This window comes from Manacus vitellinus, unplaced genomic scaffold, assembly GCF_001715985.3.
Source record: "Manacus vitellinus isolate BGI_N305 unplaced genomic scaffold, ASM171598v3 scaffold_13_pilon, whole genome shotgun sequence".
NCBI classification, from domain to species: domain Eukaryota; kingdom Metazoa; phylum Chordata; class Aves; order Passeriformes; family Pipridae; genus Manacus; species Manacus vitellinus.
In genome coordinates, this window is record NW_021938999.1 from 15,274,124 (window position 1) to 15,294,566 (window position 20,443).

The 20,443-nt window shown below is 38.2% G+C and overlaps 1 protein-coding gene across 1 annotated transcript in view; it reads right to left on the bottom strand.

Annotated features, from left to right (window-relative positions):
• Positions 1-18,481: 18,481 nt before the first annotated feature.
• Positions 18,482-20,443, bottom strand: part of SEMA3A (semaphorin 3A) — a 164,291-nt gene continuing 162,329 nt past the window's right edge. The window contains exon 17 of the mRNA XM_018068111.2: positions 18,482-20,029. Within this exon, the coding sequence (XP_017923600.1) occupies positions 19,574-20,029 (456 nt within the window). The 3' untranslated portion in view covers positions 18,482-19,573. The remainder of the gene's footprint in view (positions 20,030-20,443) is intronic.

A 20,443-nucleotide genomic window follows, 5' to 3' on the forward strand; every position in this document is an offset into this window, starting at 1 on the left:
GTTATACACTTAAAATCCAAGTCAAGAAGAACAAAAGCTAGGGATGATTTATAAAGTAAGCTCATAACCTTTCTTTTCTCGGCGCAGTTTGCAGCTGGTGTGTTATGTAGGTTAAAGAACAAAACAACAAAGAAATTAGCAGATCCACAGATGCCCGTTTAGAATTAAGAAAACATGAACTTTCTCCAAACCTGTTGCTGTTCAATTCAGTTTTGTACTGGAGAAGAGCCACTGGATGGCAGCCTTGCTCCTTACAAATCAGAGGATCCACCCTCGGCTAAACCTGCAGCCCAAGCGCGTCTCTTGCCTGTGCCCTGTAACGAAGGTGCCTTTGCCTGATTATTCAGAGGGATGAAGACTCTTCACATGCAGGTGCACTTAATCTTTTCAAGATGCAACAAAGCCCTATAGAGCTGCACTCTGTTGTGTAAAACATAATACATCCGCTGATCTTTCATGTTTATTCAGCTTTTTGGGGGGAGGGAGGAGGTACCACAACAAAAGAGAGGTAGAGTCAAAAGTATCCAGCTTGCGTGTTTAAGCAATAAGGAGATTGCTCCGTTGTCTACCATAAACCCCGCCAGTGTGCAATTTCCTTTTTCCTGTTCTCCAAATTAGTTGGTAGGACCAAGCTCCCCCAGGTGGGAATAAGTTCTCCAGACTTCTTGGAAAAAGCTGACCAAAAGTTCCCTTTACAATTCCACTTTCTCCTTAAAAAAACTGGGGAGTTTTGCCAAGATGCCACGTAGCCTATTGCTGTCTTAGTCACAAACCTGCTGACATCAATGTGGAATTTTACCTTCTAAGTTTGATATTGAATCCTTTGTACCAGAAATACATGTTTTGAAAAAATAATAATCTACTGCTTCTACAATAGTTAGATTTGTTCATGCTTCTGAGATTATTTTCTCCAGACGGATAAATGGAGGCAAAGGGTAAGTTAGAGTAGGTAAACATACTAAAAATACAAATCTTTGTAGGATCCAGGTGCCCCAGTAACAAATGTGATCTTGGTACAGTTCTCAGCTTGTCAGTAAGATTATAGCTGAAGAAATCTCATCTCTACTGCCTTGGACACGTGGTGGATTCAGTTGCCCCTCCCTATTTGCTTTCCCCTACCATGATCCTGCCAAAGGCCACGATATCCCTCATCCATGACCTGCTTCCTCCAGTTGGCACAGAAGCTTTCCCTGTTGTGTCTGTCACCCTGTAAGCAGCAATATTATCACTCTGTGATTTACCAGGCTGCTGTCTGCTGACCTTTTTGGTGCTTGGCATTTCAGCCCCAAGGAAGTAGAGCCTGTTCCAAAACCTTCTTGTCTCTGTGAACTACTAGAGCAAATCCATGGTCAATAAAGATTTCTGTGTGTTGCTGTGTGGCCTGACATTCCTATTTAGAGCTTAACAGGACAACATTTTAACAAGAGAGCAAGGACTGCTTAATCAGTGAGGATTAATAAGGAGACTGCTGCCTTGTCTCCCCATCCATTTCCCACTGAAGAAACAAGTAATCTGCCTGTGAATGAGATCTTGACCCACCTTTGTTTGCGTTTGGCATGCAAAGGAAATTCACTAGATGTTTTGGTACTGGTGGTAATTCCAGAGCTGATATCCACAGAACAAAAAAGGTATGCACAGAAGGGCAAGCTCATGAAAAACCCCAAGCAAAACAGCCCCTGCTTTCTTATGAACCTCTGAAAAAGTCTTGCTACAAAAACATCATTGTCTCCTGTGTCAAGTAAAGGAGAATCTGCATCAAACAATGAACTGACATGCGGGTATCCAAACCTCAGTCTATATGCACACAGTCTAAGAAAATACTGCATGCATACTTGTTCCACTTCATGGCAACCCTCTGCCACAGAAGCATAGTTCTTAGCAAAATAATGTTTCAACAAAATAATGTGTGTGCAGTACGCAAGCATGTAGGTCTGTAAAATGAAATGTCTATTACTGGGAAAGAGACACTTCAATATTAAAAACATTCAATATCCCATATCTCATAGCTCTCATACAAGGGGAAGGCCTGAGACAAGGTAAAGAATTCACACCATTTCAGCTGAACTGTGCAGATGAGGTGCTTGGAGTGGTGAACTGGTGACCGGGAGCTCTGCTGAGTGGAGAAGAGTGCCTAGGGTATCGTTTAGTCACCTAAATTGGATGTCTAAAGCCACAGTGTGAGGACTATTTCCCTTTTCACATATTTTATGAAGATGTCAAGATCTGAATGTTTCTATCCAAATCATGCTGCATATTTCCGTGATACTTACTGGTTTTCTGTTCCTGTACATTTGTTTTGCACATGGTAAAGTATTGTACTGTGCTGCAGATGTAACATGTTCAAAACTTCAAGCCTGACCAGGTGGCTGCCTCTCAAGAGCTTTGGATTTGCCTGTAGAATATGCAGCTATCACTTCTGTTGCTCCAGAGGGAGCCTCAGTAGAAAACACAATCGGACGAAGATAAAATCCTCCACAAGTTACTACAATGCTTCAGCACAGCTGAGACTGAGAGCAAACAATCCTCTCTCACTTTATCAATGCAATCTGAACACAAGCCACCCTGGAGCCTAACTCTGCATTAGTGAGTACAAAAATACACTTCTTTAAGAGCAGTTACCACATTCTGAAATACAACCCCAGACAGCAACAACCATCCACTGAGACATGGCCAGAACACATACCAACTTCCTTCCAAGTATTCAGCACACCAAAAAGTAAGGTGTGTAAGAAGTGCTAAAGGAAATCTGAGTCACTGTCACTGTTTTAGGCTCATGCCTGTCATGCCTGGTGAAAGATGTCCATAACCTTAGCGACTTTGTTGATAGACTTCATCAACACTGTAGCAGAAGAGGCAAATCTATCATCCACCCTGCAGCCTGCCTAAGGCTAAAAAAAAATCTCATCAGATCTTATGTGTCATTGCCTTGTAGTAAACCTTCTATTTATAAATAAAATAGTTGATAAACTCTTATGGAAATAACAACAAAACTCTCTTTCCACCTTTAATATGCTAGATTGCTGTAAACAGCAGCTGGGTCAAGCTGAAGAAAAACAGAAGGTTTAGCAGTGACAGGGGACAACTTTTTCATCGAGATAGTTACAAAAATAGTTAGAAAGCTCTTTAAGTCATCAGTAAATAACATACCCCTTCAGGGCAGTGATGATGACTATATAGGACAAATAACTGAGTAAAAACAACAACATTTATAAAATAGATTTTATTAGTAGTAGTTATGACCTTTGGTTTTGTTTTTCTTACACAATAAAATGTGTTTACAAGATGATGACTGTCCAGCAGAATATAAAATTTCCATTTTGGGAAGTGTTAGTTATTAAAAGTTAGAGCTTTGTAATGCCTGGGACCTGTGAAAGCAACTAACCACTTGTGTCAAAGTTCAGCCTTTAATTTTCTTTTTTTCAACACAGATCAGCTTTGGCCCATGTCAGCTGGGGCTCTCCATCCTTACCGGAACAGATTAGGGGAAGGAAGATGCCGTTCCCAATAGGTAATTTGGTTGTGCACTGCCTGGGTGGAGAAGAGATCTCAGGTGTGTACAAGGTGTCATGTTGTGCCATCTGCCTCCAGGGTCACCCAGCAGTAATACAACCAGCATGTTTTATGTGTTCTGTTCAAGTAGCAATAGCAACCACAGTGACCAACACAGACAAAATCACTACTTTGTCCCTCCTGTTTCAAGTATTTAACAAAATCCATGGCTGTTTTCTGTTTGGAGGAAGAATTTGAAGGAGGTCGAATGACACTGCTACCCTTTTCTTATTTTTTTTCTTTTTCTTTCCTTTTCTTTTTTCTTTTTTTTTCTTTTCTTTTTCTCTTCAAATGTAATTATTATTTACAAAGAATGTTCAAAAATTTGTTTTCCACAACAAAATAGGAGTCAAATAATTAGAAACAATAACACAGGTAGCACTGAAAGCATTTAGTGTTTCTCATAAGATTTCTCAGCCTCACATTCTGAGTGTTTATTTTCAAAATGTTTTTTCTTCTTTTACCTTTTCTGCTCTTCTATTTCTTTGATTTTTCATTGATTCTTTCTCACAAACATAAGAAAATCTAGTGTCGAGAACATAAGATGTCAATATTATGCCATTTTGGGGGGCAAAGGCATGTACCTCCACACTTTATGTGGCAGAATTTATGATTGTTTACCCTATTTAACTAAGTGAACTAATAATTTATTGTTATAATAAGTGAAAGGCAGTTGCTATACTTACCCTGTAACAAAATGTGGAAATGAATAACTATTCTGAAACAGAAAATACCTTTCTGCACATCTTTCTTGAGTCCTACTAACACAAAACAAAGACCCTCATCAGCCCAGCTTTCCCCCTTACAGGGATCTGGTGGCCAGTCTGTTCCACTTCAGGTTTTTTCTGGTTTGAGATTGAAAGTACTTTTTAACTTCATGCTGTACTTCCATTTGTGGCCATTTAGAGCTGCTTAACAGCAGAATACAACATCAGACACAGTGTGAACTGCATGCACGAGATACTGCAGTATCTTTCTGTTTCTTACATCCTGGATCTGCTCTCTCTTCTCCAACAGTGTCCCCGTCTGTGATTTCTCACATCCCAATTGATTTGAGATGTGGGTTATGTGCTCATCTTCCTTTCAAAGGGCAATAATTCTGAAAGGATGTTGGTTTTCCAATTATATGTGAGAAAGTATATTCACTCTTCCTCCTCTCAGCCAATTTTTGCTGTGAAAAACCAGATGCAGATTTACCAAAGGCTAAATCTGAAACTTCAAAGCCTGCCAAACAGCTATGCTGCTAACTGAGGGGGCTGTCTGAAAACTGTTGTGCATCTGTATAGTGTTCTTAATATATTACTTCTATGAACCCAAAAAAGTAGTAATATTTACAATGCTCAATTAATGTAGTAACTTTAGTATTCACTACTCTTCACAAGTTCTACCAAGTCTGCTGCATTGAGAATGAGAAATAACAGTAGTAAAATGATCAAACAAGGTTATATTGCTTGTTTCTAGGTTCTTTTCCCTCAGACAATTCCCTGCAGTGGTTGCGTTCTCTACTGTGGGAACAATCCTCAATTGAAGGTAGCTGAGGACATCAGGGAGTGAAGGATAATTTATAAGGAGAACAGGTAGAGGAAAACACCAAGCACAACCTTCTTATGAATCATAACCAAAGCTGAATCATATAAACAGAAGGAAAGGTAAGAGAGGATAAAACAAAACTGACAAAGATCAACCAACTCATCTGGATGGAAGCCATCTCTTTGAGGAAATGGAAAGCAGAAGGAAGTGACCATCAAGTATTCCCTTTAGAATGCACTGACATCACTCAGTTTTGTGCTGGGCAAGGGTATCAAATTGTCTGTGCTTCCATTTTAGGACAGTGGGAAAGTCATATCTGGTTGTAAATTTTACTACCATTATGTTTTTGTTCTCTGGAGATTCTAGTCTGACAGCAGGAAGACAAATACTTATACATCAATGGATGAATATTCTCCTGGATGGTGACCTTTGGGAATACTCTCGTTCCACCCTAATAAATGGTAATTCAGAAAATTGTTGTTATTTAGTCTGCTTCTGACAAACAAAAGGGAAAAAAATGGCCTTGCTTCCTGAGTCACTGGATTATCAAGAGCAGTAGGAGATTAGTGTATTGGGAAAGGAAGGAATAGCTTTATGAGGATTTGGGAATCTCTGAGACCTCATCACCATCAGTGACCTTCATGACCTTCCTATGTGAAAATCCAGCTGGACACCTGCTTCTCCCACTCTGTGGTTTGCAACTCTTTACCTATTATAATTGTCTGAGCATATTATGTTCTCCATAGAAACACTAAACTCCCTTATGTGAAAGCTAAGCCATATGGAAAAATCATATTTCCCAGATAGTTGATCAAATATATTTCATATGTTTGAAAGATACTGTGTAGTTAAAACAGAGCTGGCTTGAGTGCATACCACATATAATCTTTGCTATGGAACAAGATATGTTTGAAAATGAGTGAGAATATGAAAAAAAAAAGATTGAAAGGCTATATTATATACAGAAAGAAAAAAAAAGCAGTTAGTTTCATATCAAACAGAAATTGTGGTGAGAAATTTAGGTTATTTTGTAGATGATTAGGTTATTTTGTGAATGATTCTGGGGTAGTGCAAACACAAAGCATGTGGAAATGCATATTGCAAGCCCATTTATTTAGGAAAGGCAGAGAGTCTTGTGGTTTCAGACTTGGAAAGGCTGGGTTCATTTTCTGATTGAGGCACTCGGGCAATGTTACCGAGCCACTCTGTTTATCCTTGGCCTGAGTTCTCAGCTGTAGAGCAATGAGAGCACTATTTCCTACACATGTCATGAGGAAGAAAGAAATCTGTTAATGAAGACATGGTGAACTAGGGTATCTAAATGACCTTATAGATCAAGACGCATTCTGATTATATGTCTGAAAAATTTGCTATGATTGTTTATAATTAATAAAAATTCAGCTCTGTTAACTCTGTCAAGATGTGACAACTCTAAGCCACAAATTGTTTGAGGAAAATAATACTTATCAAGAAGATTTCTAGGAGAAATCCAAGTTGTTTAAGAAGTGATTTTTCCGTTGATTACTCTTTCCCTACAAAGAGCTGTGCTATTTCTTGTAATATTAAATTGAGCCCATGAAATTAATGACCATTCATAAAAGAAGATTAAGAAAAACATATATACTTTTTAATAAAATATCGAAGGCACTTTGGCTATCTCTATAATACACTTAAAAGGTTAAAGTTTGATAAGGATCTAATAAATAACTCTTCAGTTTTGTTTAAAAAATAATTTTACTTTTTATGGAAAAGGTACTTTTAATCTACTAGTAACGAACAAATGCCAAGATAAATAATCACTGTGGTTTCAAATATATACAGACGTCTTTCCTCTTTCAGTCATCTGTTATTTCACTCCAATTCTGAATTCTGATTGTGGGCAATGTGCTAAATGTTCACATATATACGCTGACATCCACTGCAACCTTCACCCCCATCATGGAAGACACAAAAGTTCATACACAAAACAATGTATTTTGAAAGTTACTAATGTAGGAAGAGCAATGCATATAATAAGCAGCATAAAATAATTCTAATTATTCTAGGGATGCAAATCATATTTCTAGAAACAAAGTTGTTACTCATAAATATAGTTTTAATTTGATTATTCACTGAATTCAGTTGTTTTTAGAGAGCTGTTAGACTGAATTAGGAAGACACTATGCTGTACTGTGCATGAAGGATCAGATTTATTTTTCTTTCTAGTTATTCCTCATATGGGGAATCTGAAACAAGACATAATCAGTACGATTTTTAAAGAAGACTTATCACAGCTGTCATCATAATTGGTTTCCCATCATGCTTATAAAAATAAAATGGATAATGATAGAAGAAGTATAATCCTATTTTTTTGCATTGTTCTACAGACTTTCAGCTGCGCAATTGGTTTTCTCAGAGTCTTCAGTGAAAATGTCTTTTGCATTTTCCTCATTTCATAATACAATGCTCAGCAACAGCTGGTTAGTTGTTGCACCAAAGCAATTGCTTATTAGACTAATCAGTAGTTTCTTAGTATTGTCTGGTGCTTCTTCCCATCTGACTATAGCATTGACCTACTCTTTCTTTCTCTAGGCTGTAATCACAATTTTGTTACAGGTCATCTTCTTATTTGTGTATTGTATTATTGTGTAACTATTATTAATCATAAATCCTTTTATGATCTTTATACAGCAGTAAATAAAAACTAGTATTGAGTACTACGTAGTACTTCTAAATACCTCTTTAGGCACTATTGACATTTTAATATCTTATATTTATATTTATCTGTTTACTTGCAAAATACTTCTCAACATGAAGACATAAGAGTGTACCTTAGGGTCTTATATTAAAGAATCAGATTATTCAGTTTGAAGCAGAACAGTAGTTAAACTACAACAATTGTTATTGATGTTAAAACAAAAAAACAAATTATCATTTAACCTAAGCAGAATTACATAGAGAATATCAGACAGACAGAATGCAATTAGCAAACTTCATAAGTAATTAAACTTTGGAACTGCTCTGTGTGTGGTAGAAACCAATGTCTAAGTGAATCTTCTAATGTAATTATTTGAAAGAGACAAACAGAGGGTGACTATAGACTGATTACTCTAGGACTGTCCCAGTAAAACTAAAGGGGTGCCATTATATGAATTTATCAGATATCAAGTTCAGAAAATCATAGAATCATAGAATCTGCTGGGTTGGAAGGGACTCTGAAATCATCAAGTCCAACCCTTGATCCACTACCACTGTGGTTACTAGACCATGGCCCTAGATGCCACATCCAGTCTTGTCTTAAAAACCTCCAGGGACAGAGAATCCACCACTTCCCTGAGCAGCCCATTCCAATGTCTGATTACCCTCTCTGTAAAGAATTTCTTCCTAATATCTACTCTAAACCTTCCCTGGCAGAGCTGAAGACCGTGCCCTCTTGTCTTGCTGATCGCTGCCTGGGAGAAGAGACCAACCCCCACCTGGCTACAACCTCCTTTCAGGGAGTTGTAGAGAGTGATGAGGTCTCCTCTGAGCCTCCTCTTCTCCAGGCTGAACAGCCCCAGCTCCCTCAGCCTCTCCTCATAGGACTTGGGCTCAAGTCCCTTCACCAGCCTTGTTGCTCTTCTCTGGACCTGCTCCAGCCCCTCAATGTCCTTCCTGAACTGAGGGGCCCAGAACTGGACACAGCACTCCAGGTGTGGCCTCACCAGCGCTGAGTACAGGGGAAGAATCACTTCTGTGGACCTGTTGGCCACACTGTTCCTGATACAGGCCAGGATGCCATTGGCCTTCTTGGCCACCTGGGCACACTGCCGGCTCATGTTCAGCTTCCTATCAATCCAAACTCCCAGGTCCCTCTCTGCCTGGTTGCTCTCCAGCCACTCTGCCCCCAGCCTGTTGCACCGCAGGGGGTTGTTGTGGCCAAAGTGCAGGACCCGGTACTTGGCCTTGTTGAACCTCATCCCGTTGGAATCAGCCCAACTCTCCAGCCTGTCCAGGTGCCTCTGCAGAGCCCTCCTGCCTTCCAGCTGATCGACACTCCCCCTCAGCTTGGTGTCATCTGCACATTTACTGATGGTGGACTCAATCCCCTCATCTAAATCATCGATAAAGATATTAAACAGAACTGGGCCCAACACTGATCCCCTGTGAGCAGGTTATCTCATTACTGCTGATGGATGAACAGTTTACACCTTCATTTGAGGTAGCTGGTACTTCTTTTCTGAAACATGGAACTAAATGACACACAATGATTTTTTAGACTAGTGTTGTAGTTTCTATATTAATCCATTGTTGTAAAGCATCATTCCAGGAAAGATACTGAAAAAAGAAAACCCAGACTTGAAACACTTGGCTTAAAATTCAGACTGAGGTCTTTTTATGATGTGAAAATATCCGTTTTGGTAATACTAGAAGTTTATACTCCCTAGAGGTGTTTACATGAAAAACTGACAGTTCTATTTAGTTTTCTCCTGCAAGTCTATTTTAAATATCGAGATCTTCTGCAGAGATCTGGGGAGTCATTATCTGGTGTTGTCAGTCACCTTTCCAAGTGACCACAGACTGACACATAATTCCAGGATGAGAAGAGAAATGTAAACTTTTAAGTAAAACAAGTAGGGAGATAAATTTTTTTATTTCTAGATGTTATAATTAAAATTCAAATGTAAAATCAGTGCTAAAACATGTCCTCTCTATAGCAGCTTGATGATACTAGAAATGCACTGCTGTTTCTGCACCCCCTTCTATTCACCAAAACGGGTTTCCATACAGGCCTGAATGCCTCAAGCCATTGCTTTTAGTGACTCATGGCAGGAAATGCAAATCCTGGCTTGATCCCATTGCATTAAAGATAATGGTGGAATTTCCAAGAGCTATGACGGAAGCAGATTTCACTCATTTCCAAGAACTTTCCTGATTTTTAGCAGTTCATTATGCCTGTAATACTCAAATGAACTAGAAGAGCTCAGTGCACGTGCATGTACCCCTTTATCCTTCAAATACAAAACTAGGTCTTTAGAGGTTACCAGTAATTGTAACCACTTCTTATATTTGCTAGGGAAATATTATGTAATTCTAATTCTTTTAGCGCTGTAGTTCTAATACCATTGTGATGATTTGGATAAATCCTTTTGGAGATTTCTGTAGTTGGGTTAAAATGCTGACTTTAAGGAGTGACAGAGGTAAAATATGGCAGATTTCATTCAGGACCATCTACCTGCCAGAAGTCACTAGAATAAAGCAGTAGGGATGCAGTTCCTTTGCACTGTTAAACTAAGTTCCATTTTGGCAAGGCAGCTTAAGGGGGAAATAATAGTACACTGCGTTGCCTTGAGAAAATGAATAAGTATTCCTCAACAGATCACATTACCTCTTTGTGATATATATCTGCTGGTTCTACTATATAAATCTAACTGACCCAACTAGTCTAAGAGCCAAGGTTTAGCAGCTATACAGTCCATTTTATGGACTTGATAAGCATTTCCCTTCTTAGTGATGTTCATTTTTAACTGGCTTGCAAGGAACTCAAAAGTTTTCAATGCCTGTAATAGAAGTAACATTCATACTTGTGACAAATAGAAAACAATGTGTTTAAAAATAAAGCAGAACAATTATGGAAAACAGTGAGACTTGAATAGAGATTGCATTTTTTGATCTAGTTTCCTATTAATATTAAAATGATAATTTTTTTCTTTTTTTTTTTTTCTAAATAAAAAGCATCCAGATATTATGTTCTGGTATTTTTCATTTCTGTTCAGAGCCCATCTATAACCTTTTTAGTGGTCATAGAAAGATTTGCCATGATTTACACAGAGATTAGATGCGAACTATAATTTGTAAGGGCACCATACCTGGAACTATCCCTGGAGCCTTAACTTAAGGTTTCAGCTTCTTCCTGATGCAAGAGCTACAAAAAAGGACTTAGCATTAACAATAGTTCAAAATATTTGCAGAAATGCTTTTCTGTCAGGAAACAGTATGTACAATTGCCAACATATTGTCGAGGCACAGTGAATGCCAAACAGGAGAATTTCTTGGAGACAAAGAACCATTATATGCTGAGTGTGCCTGTGTTCCACTCAGTGTCCAAAGATTTTTTCAGCTGCATTATGTCTGCTATTTTGACACGCAACAGTGAACTTAGCTATAAATAGTTTAAATTTTCTACATTCAGTCGTTTCTCCCCCTCCAGCTAGGGAAGATCACAGAGATGTATAATATGTGAAACATTTATCATAGTTTGAAGCCCTGTTATATTCCAATGCTTTACAATGGCATCAAACTGTTTAGCTTTCATAACTAACATTTTGAGCCATAGCGAATAGCACAAGGATTGAAATTCATACCTTTCAGTGCCCTGACCGTTTGATAGATTCCAGTCAACAAAAACAGTGGCGGAGCACACAGCTTTATTTATTTGGGTGAGGATCTAGCTGAGTATACTGGTTAGCATTAACGACAAAAAATACAACTTGTTGATTTCTAGAAGCACTGGCATGTTTATAAGAATGGTGTGTGCACATATTTCATTAATAAAGGGAAATATGGGGGAAAATTCCACAGTGCTCTAATCAGTTCTGTCCTTAAATTTCAAATACCACAGAACAAAAAAGATCACTTCTCCTTAACTATCTAGTATGCAAAACAGCAGAAGCAGTCTTTTTTTTCTGTACTGGATATCAGACAACTGTTAAACTGGGGCAAGAGTTGAGCCTACATTAACTTCATATAGAACAACAATTAAAAATCAACTTAAATGAAGAGACTAAGGTACGAAGCAAGAAAACATTCTACTCCAAGACTTACCTTAGGAACAGCAAGAGTGATTAAGTCGTGAATAATTACACAAGAACGTGTTTAAGTTGATGTCTCATTCAGGACCTCTGATAAACACACAGATGTTTCAAAAACAAACACGTAGTCCAGTAAAGTAGGAAGCTTTTTGTTTTGCTCACCGAGCTTTACTCAGCTCATAATTTTTTTGTGGTGCAGTCAGTGAAACAACCACCTGACATGGCTAAAGTTCTAACATATTTTGGTTTGTTTTCAAAATGGAACTTTGATCACACTTTAGCAATTTTCTTTCAAGTACTGTAAAATGATTTGTTGATTAAAAGCTGATATTTAAAATCTTTAACCTGTAGTAAAATACCATAGACAAAATTACTAAGCCCTAAAAATTGAGCTTTAGAATAAAAGTGCTGACAAAACACTAACGAAAAGAGTAGCAGTGGCCCTACTAAAATAATAAAATAACAAACAGAAGAGGAAAGTTAAGCCTTCTTCAGAGGATCTGGCACAGTTTGTCTGTTTGTTCTGGTTTATGGAGCTATTCAATGTGGTATTGTTCAGTGAAAGCAGAGTTTATAGGAATGCATTTTTTTCTATGTAGTGCTACAAACCGAGAAAAAAAGTGACATGTGAAACTAAAGGGTTTAAGGGGCTGGTCATTGCAAAACATAGCTGAAATGTCTGTATTTCTTTTGTTTGCTCTTTTCCTCTCCTGCCCCTAGCTATAGCAAGAAATGAGAAGTTCAAGTCATATTTGATATTTACTTGATGTACTAGATCTAACAGAATTACTATAGTCTCTATCCTTTTCCCATGCAGAAACATGCATTTCCATTTGCTTCTGCATAAACAATCATAATTCATGTTAACACTGTTAACAAACTTACAAGAAAAGCTGACCATGACACACACAGAGAAATGAATATAATATATTTGGATATAGCTTGAAATTAATACAGGCTACAGCATTACCCCATGTTGAGAGGCGCAAAGAGGAGTTTTGTTCCCAGGGCAGACTATCAAATTTAATTTACACCAGGCTGTAAGGTGGAATGGCCTGAAAAAGTATTGGGCTTGTTCATGAAATTAGATTCATCCTTCAAATCCGTTCCAAGTGCCTCAGAGGCAGCTTGGTGGTACATGGTTGTGCATGGGCAGACACAGCAGGCTCGTGTATGGAGAGAAGGCCTAGATCCTTATTTTCATGAGGGCTTTTCTGCTCAAAGAAAAGGTGTTACAACCCTGTGCACATTAATTCTGAGTAACTGTTTAGGTGTACATTTTACCCTTTTTTTTTTTTCAGTGTCCACTAAACTAGGTCAGCCAAACTGGAACTGAGTTGTGCTGTTAAGGTACTGTTGGTTTTTTGTAGGCTTTCAGAAGGCAGGGAACTGACTCTAAATCTAGAAGATAAATGACCTCAGCTGATTGGAAGCAACTCAAGAAGGATGGTTTGAGCCTCCTTAGCTGCAAACACCAGGCTTCAGCTCACTTGACTGGAGACCCTAATGCCCCTGCCCACTCTAGAGCTCCTCCCGCTCTGCCCATGGCCCGGGACCCCACTCCAGCCCCTGGGGCCATCAGTGCTTGCCTCAGAGAGGCTGCAGGATGCCATCTCCTGCCCCACACAACCCTGCCCATGGGCCACACCAAGCCAGGTCCACCTGCACGCTGATGCTCCATCTCCAGGGATATGGTTGAAGCCTGGGGCTGGAGCTGCCCCAGCTGCCCCCTGGTCTGCCCTGTCCTGGATGCAGGGGACAGGTTCTGGCTGTTAGGTCCTGCCCTGACACCCTCACTACCCCTGGACCAGGAATTTGTCATCCCTTGTGACTCCCTGACAGATATCTTCTTGCATTATACCTCATAGTTCAACGAAGACATGCTTTTTACTGCCTACTAAATCCTAATTTTATACCTGTGGATGAGAACAGGACATATTTAGATCTAGTACTAGCAGATGTGGCAAGAGTAGACTGCATACTAGTCTGACTGGAGTGCCTGGACACAAAGCAGCTCAGGGAGGGCTGCTCAGAAATGGGGTTCCCCATGTGTGTTGAAGAAGATATTAGCCTTCAATATGGACTATAGAAACTATATAATGACCTTTCTGTAATATTGAGGCAAGAAGAAACCCATTTTCTGAAGGGGTGAAAAATTGCTAAGAGAGAAAGGGAGTTTGCTTTCTTAACCTAAATGGAAGTTTTTCCATTTGGATATTGCTTCACCAGAGCTTTGGGATTTAGCTCAAATCATCCTGAAGTTCTCCAAAATGTCAACCCTTGATAAATTCCAGGACAAAAAGGTCTCAAATAAGGCCTGTTCTCCACAGCTTCCAGTTTTTCTATGAAGCTCCTCCAACCTTTCACATGAGTATTTATGGGGAGCAAAGAAACTGGCTGGATCACTAATACTCTGATCTACTTGTATCCTGTTACTCAGCATTCTAGGAATAATAGTCCTTTTGTTTTATGCTTTGGAAAAAACATAACTTTTCCTCCTATTAAATGGATGTTTGATGGGGAGCTCAGTGAATGTGACCTGTAAGGAAACAGAATAGTGTGTTTCAGTCTTTACAGAGGAAACATCTATAACAATTTATAGCTGAAGCTGCCAAACATATTCAGAGATGTACTAGAATTACACACAGAGCCTTAAATGCTTCAGAGAAAAGAGGATTTCACCTCAGTGAAAGTTGTCTGTTTCAATGTATGTGTATATCTATCTATCTATCTAGGTATATATGCGTGAGAACAAATAGGTATTAAATCCCAAATGTTTCTTCTTTCTTCCTACTCAGTGTCAAAGAAGGTTGCCCCTAGGCATTGTACACTACTGGCAATGTACAGAGTAGTAACAGAGGACACTCAGTTTAGCTGTGCTCTGAGGGGAATTCTAGCAAAGGACATAGCCTGGTACCATTCAGAAAAAAGGATCTTCCTCTGTGGGTATTTATAATCCATTCACTGGACACAGAAAAACAAAATTACTGTTTTTACAGTTTGCAGATTCATGGCTTGCCATATTCATTTTGTCCTTCTTTTATTTGCAGGTATCTTTTGTAACCCACTGAGTTTCTTGGCTGCTGTTGAGGGCTTATTTTCGTTTTCAGAAGACAGTAGTAACAATAAAATATCCTTACAACATCTTTTTGAACTGGACTCCTGTATCCTGGCTTTAAAGAAAGGAACATGGGTGAAGCTGAATGGATTAGTGACAACTAAGTACTGCTGGAGGTGTCTCCAATTCTGTATTTGCCAAATGAAAATAATGATACTTTCTTTTCTCTGCTTCTTGTCTGTGTATTTAAACTTCATGCTTTCCAGGACAGCATTTATCTTATTAGCTGTTTGCACAGTGCTTAGTGCCTTGGCATATTATTTTTAGATAGAGCCCCTAAGCACTTTCAAACAGCTGCTAAGTTTACCTAAGGATACAAGGGTATATTGCTAACAGATAGAACCTGATTTATTCTACTTGCTGTCTGTGCAAGCCAGTTCCAAAAGAAAGCAGCATAGCTGTCCTAAGCCATTAGCATTGCACAGAATGAAAGTTCATCAAGTACAGCAACTTGCTCACATTCACATGGTTTCCAGGCTGATTTACAGTTTGGTTCATGGGCAGAGTGGAGGGTGGGAGTGTGTAAATGTGTGGTTTTATCTGCACAAAAGCCCAGCAGTTGTGTCAAAAGACAGGCTGAACATAAGTTCATACCTTTCATTTCAGCATTATTAGTTTGTAGTCTTCAAAAAAGAAACAAACCCTCCCATTAATTAAAATAGCCATCCTTCTGGCCTGAGACACAGAGCTCATATACATTGATAGCATTATATTGGCAACAATGCACTCCATATGCTCATGAAGGTTACAGGGCACGTTTCCTTGTAAACAGTCAAGACAGCAAACTTCAAATATTTGGAAGAAATGTTTATTTAACAACTGAATACATGCTAAAAGAAATAATTTACAGCAGCAGTTTCATTACATTTTTTTTCTCTCCAGTTTTCTAGTTCCCATATGAATTGAAGTGATAAATACAGAAGCAGAATTATTTACTACCCAGTGAGGAATGCGTTTAAATAAGCGCAAAACTTAGACACTGATATAGCAAATAAACCACCTTATCACCTGTGTGGCAAAATCTTGCATTTTAGTATTTTGCTGAACACACCGAAATGGAGTACCTCTAGATAACAGTACTTTACACTGTACCTCCTTATCTAGTCAAAAATATTTACATCTCTTTTGACTAATGTGTAGGTAGCAAAAACTGAACTATTAAACACATACCATTGATATTCACTAAATAATACATAAAAAGGAACAGTAAATGCGCATTCACATGCATTTAATTTAATTTTATTTTTTTTACATAGTAACTTTATTGGGTCATGAAGATTTAACTTTGTTCTGCAAAGACGCACATTTTCTCAGTTTGATGTTATAGTTTAACATAACCATACAGTTTTCAGGAGCCATTTAACAAATTCCCATTTCAGTGATCCGTGCAAGTGCAAAGTGTAGATGAGTAAGAAAAAGATTCAATGTATTTTTGTTCCTTGCAGATGTATATCTTACAGCAAAACAAAATAGATTTTTCTGGTTATAAATGAAATCCTTTATTTCTCTCCAGCTTAAACACAACATTTTACTTTATTTTTTCTAAAGTCTGTAACTAGAGGCTTAGAGGGTTTTATTGACAATTTACAGAAATACTGTTTTAATCTTTATTTTCAAACCTTATGGTGCTTTAAATAATAATAATGACACAAATGGGGATATGAATCTTAATGAAGCTGCAGGGCATCTTTCTATACATTAATTCCTCAAGGCCTATGTTTTTTGAAACAAACTTCATTTCACGTCAATATTAAACATTGCTATAACTTGACCATAATATGAACCTAAACCCCAAAAATTTCCACTGCTGGCTTGATCTTCTGACCTCTTCTTTATATAAGCAAATACAAAAGTCTTAAACAAGAATACTCATGTCTATGAGGATTGGACTGAAGTTTGTAAGATCTGATTATATCAATTGTCCAATGAGACTGCCTGATTATGATAAAAACATTGCAACTTCTGTACTTTCTTCCCACAGATTATCTTTCTCAGTATAGAAAAACATATTTTAGAATTCTGTCTTAATTTAATATGTTTCTTCTTCAGGCATTGCGAAAGAGGTTGGTTTTGGTTTGATTTTTTGCAGCAAGTTGCTATAGAACCAGTTGCTATGAGCATGGTAGAGAAAAAAGTTACATAGCAATTCCATTAATATGTAAAAAAAGAAACAAAGGTATTTAGGATCTATTGAAATCAATTTGTATTTTTCCCACTGAATTCTCTGAGGTTCATTTTAAAACTGCTTCCTTTTGTAAGGAAAAGGATTGTAGTAACTAGATGGTACAAAATAGCCCTACATAAAAGGCTAAAGAATGTTCCATGATTAAATAATTCAGTTGACAACAATGCTCAGAAATTAATCATAAACTGAGCTGAAACATTAATACTACTGTACATATAAGCACACAGCTGAACATGTGTTTTAATCCATCCCTATTCAGCACATCATGAAAGAATGAGAATTTAACAACATACTGAAGTTCAGAAGAGTCAGGTTAAACATAAGAGAGACTTAAAGTTGCTTTAAAACTAAATTCCCAATTGCTTTCTTAAATCATGGCCATACAGCCTTGTCCTGGTCTATTCAATGATTTTTTTGCTAAAGAATTAAATGACAAAAAATCTTGCCAGTTCAACCCCTGCAAAGGATTCAAAGGGGACCAAAGTAACTGGGCTTAGTGAAAATCCAATTGCTATGGAGGCGAGAAGTCAAGACTTCGCTAAGCAGAGGGATACTCGAATCAGTGAGAGGCAAGGAGACTTGGGCATATTGTGAGAGAAGCTTTCACAGCAGTTGTGTTATATTGTATCTGGTAAGCCTGATTGATAGTGTAGCAATAGATAAATTAAACAACCTGGTGTGAATAACAACAAAACAGATCAGTCATCAGTGCAGACACACTTTTATATAAAAGCTCCTTTAGCATACTAAGGATTTTGTTCTAGTAATTTTCCCCACAATGACATTATTTGAAATTATGTCATTTACAGACTCTACCAAGATAAAATATGGGAGGCTGGAGAAAGATGATCTCAAAAGAACTGGACACCATAGAACTGGGGACCAAAGGCACATCTGTGCTGAGGTGAATAAATCCACTACTTATAACCCTAAACTGACACTTATGGTGCAAGTACATTATCTGGTTTACCCTGTTGCTCTCCTGTATATAGAATAAGACAGAAGTGCTGGACCAAATTATACTAGTCTTAAGCTGAATTTCACCAATTGACTACTGCAGCAGATTTCACCCACAGATAAAACTGTCCCTCAGATCTTAAAATGGGGCTTTGAGGTTACTATTTAGTGCTGGTTCTTTGCATTTGGGTGATCTGGCCCACAGAAAGAATGGAGCACTGAGAATCAGTAGTGAGGACATATTTCTACCACAGAGCTGGGAACACAACTCCTTAAACTGAATATGAGCTTTGCTCATGGGTATATGACAGTTTATGAGCCACAGTATTTAAATATTAGCATTCACAAATATGAACCAAGAAAGCAAGAGTGTAATTAGTAGAGGATATTTTAATGCTACTTGTATTTTTTTAATTAAAAAAAAATATACAACTGAAAATCAATGCTCTCCTCTTCATTGGTTCAATCTATTAGGTATTAGACAAGTTGAATAATTTCAAATACCATACTTAGAAGAACAGAAGGCAGAATACTTCCATGCTATACAGTGACTTTCATGTTAAAATAGCTTAGTTTTAAAATTGCTTTGAAGTTACATGTCATATAGATTACTGAGAGGGGAGGAGGTTAACTGCAGTGTGACTAGCTCCCCTAGAAGTTTTTCCAAACAAAAGAGTAAAGCAGCTCATAATTGGAAGTTGTCTTTTTTTCCTCTAAACCAATATTTCTAAGACAAAAAGCCTAATCTATTTTAGAAAGGAGCTAATGTTTGCTGCATATTTTTCATGGTACATTTAAATTATAGTTTTAATAAAATACATCTTTAGATCAAAGCGGAAAGAAGTCATCAGTAGTAGGCCAGTGTACTCCACATTTTTTTTTCTTCCAGATGATGGATGGCTTATGTTGTTCAGATTTCCACAATCAATCTCATTCAGTATTGTTTTTCCTCTTCTAGCACATATAAACAGGAGAACTGGTAGACAAAACGAACAAAATCCTTGTGTCCGATCACGTGTTTAGACGTTCATCAGCTTAATGAGTTCATGCAGTTTTATATATAAGTCTAGAAATGGTGGTGCTGATGATGAAAGGTGGGGGTTGTTTTTCTTTTCTGTAAGATGACAGCATGAAATACAGCATTTTGTTTATATCTCTGGCAAAAGAGAAAGCAAAACTTGCCTGTTGAATACTTGTAGAACTTTTTGAACAGTAAGTTAGGTCCGAGTGAGTTATCATCCTTGAAACTCTGGTCTTTCTGATCTTAGAATCAGAGCAGAGAGGAAGGAATTGCTAGGAAAGTTAGAAATGGATTTTATTTAAACCTAGTGGAAATTGTTTGAACTTTCCACTCTTGTAAACATCCACATAATGCCATGAAAAAGTTCATGAATATTGCATTTTTTTCCAGTTATCTGTCTATACAAGTTTCTACTTGGATGAGGTTCCTAGAGGTAATGAAGCTCAGACACTCCGTGGTGCCCTCTCAAATTCATGGGTCCTCCTGTTCCTACCTTTTTTATTCTCCTGTAGGTGCTTCCACTTATTTGTGTTCACCTGCGCGTTGGCAGGCCTTTGCCGGCGCTGTTTGCGGTCTCTTTTCCAAACCTGCTCACAGAACTCATCCATTGTGTTGAGATTGGGGTGGTTGATTAACTGCATGAAGTCTCTGTACCAGATCTTTTGACTGGGGGTCATGCTGTTGGTAGCATCCTTGATCTTGGAGGCATCGCCATCCTCTTCTTTGTGGAGCAGCTCTTCCAGGTGGTCAGTATCAATCACTTCCAGGGTCACTTTGAGTAGAGTTTGCATGAAGCCATGCTCCACAGCATGGCAGAAATAAACACCAGAGTCTCTCCGGTGGAGACTTCGTAGCAATAGGCCCTGTTCTGTCCGGATCATGTGATCACCCACTTTTATCTGTATTGGAAAAAATTGGTAATTTCAACAGTTGTCTTTCGTATACGTGCCCCATTATCCTCTAACCATACTAGCTCCTTAGTACCGCTCCTTTCAATGGTAAAACTTGGCCAAAAATTCACGAACTCACAAAAATGGAAAACCCTCTGCCATTAATCTGTAGTTATGAAAGCCTCAAATACTCTGGAAAAACCAATGTCCTGCAAAGACTTTGGGGAATTAGGAATTTACTCCTTAGTCCTTGCTGCTGCTGAATAAAGAGCTGTCTCTGTTAGATGGATTTGCTGGTAAAATTACAGAAGACCCTAGCCTGTAATCAGCAGAGTCAGCATGGATCCATGTGGTTGTATTACTGAGGTCACATTTATCATTATCTTTTGGTCAAACCTAGATCCATTTACGGGAAAGGTTCTC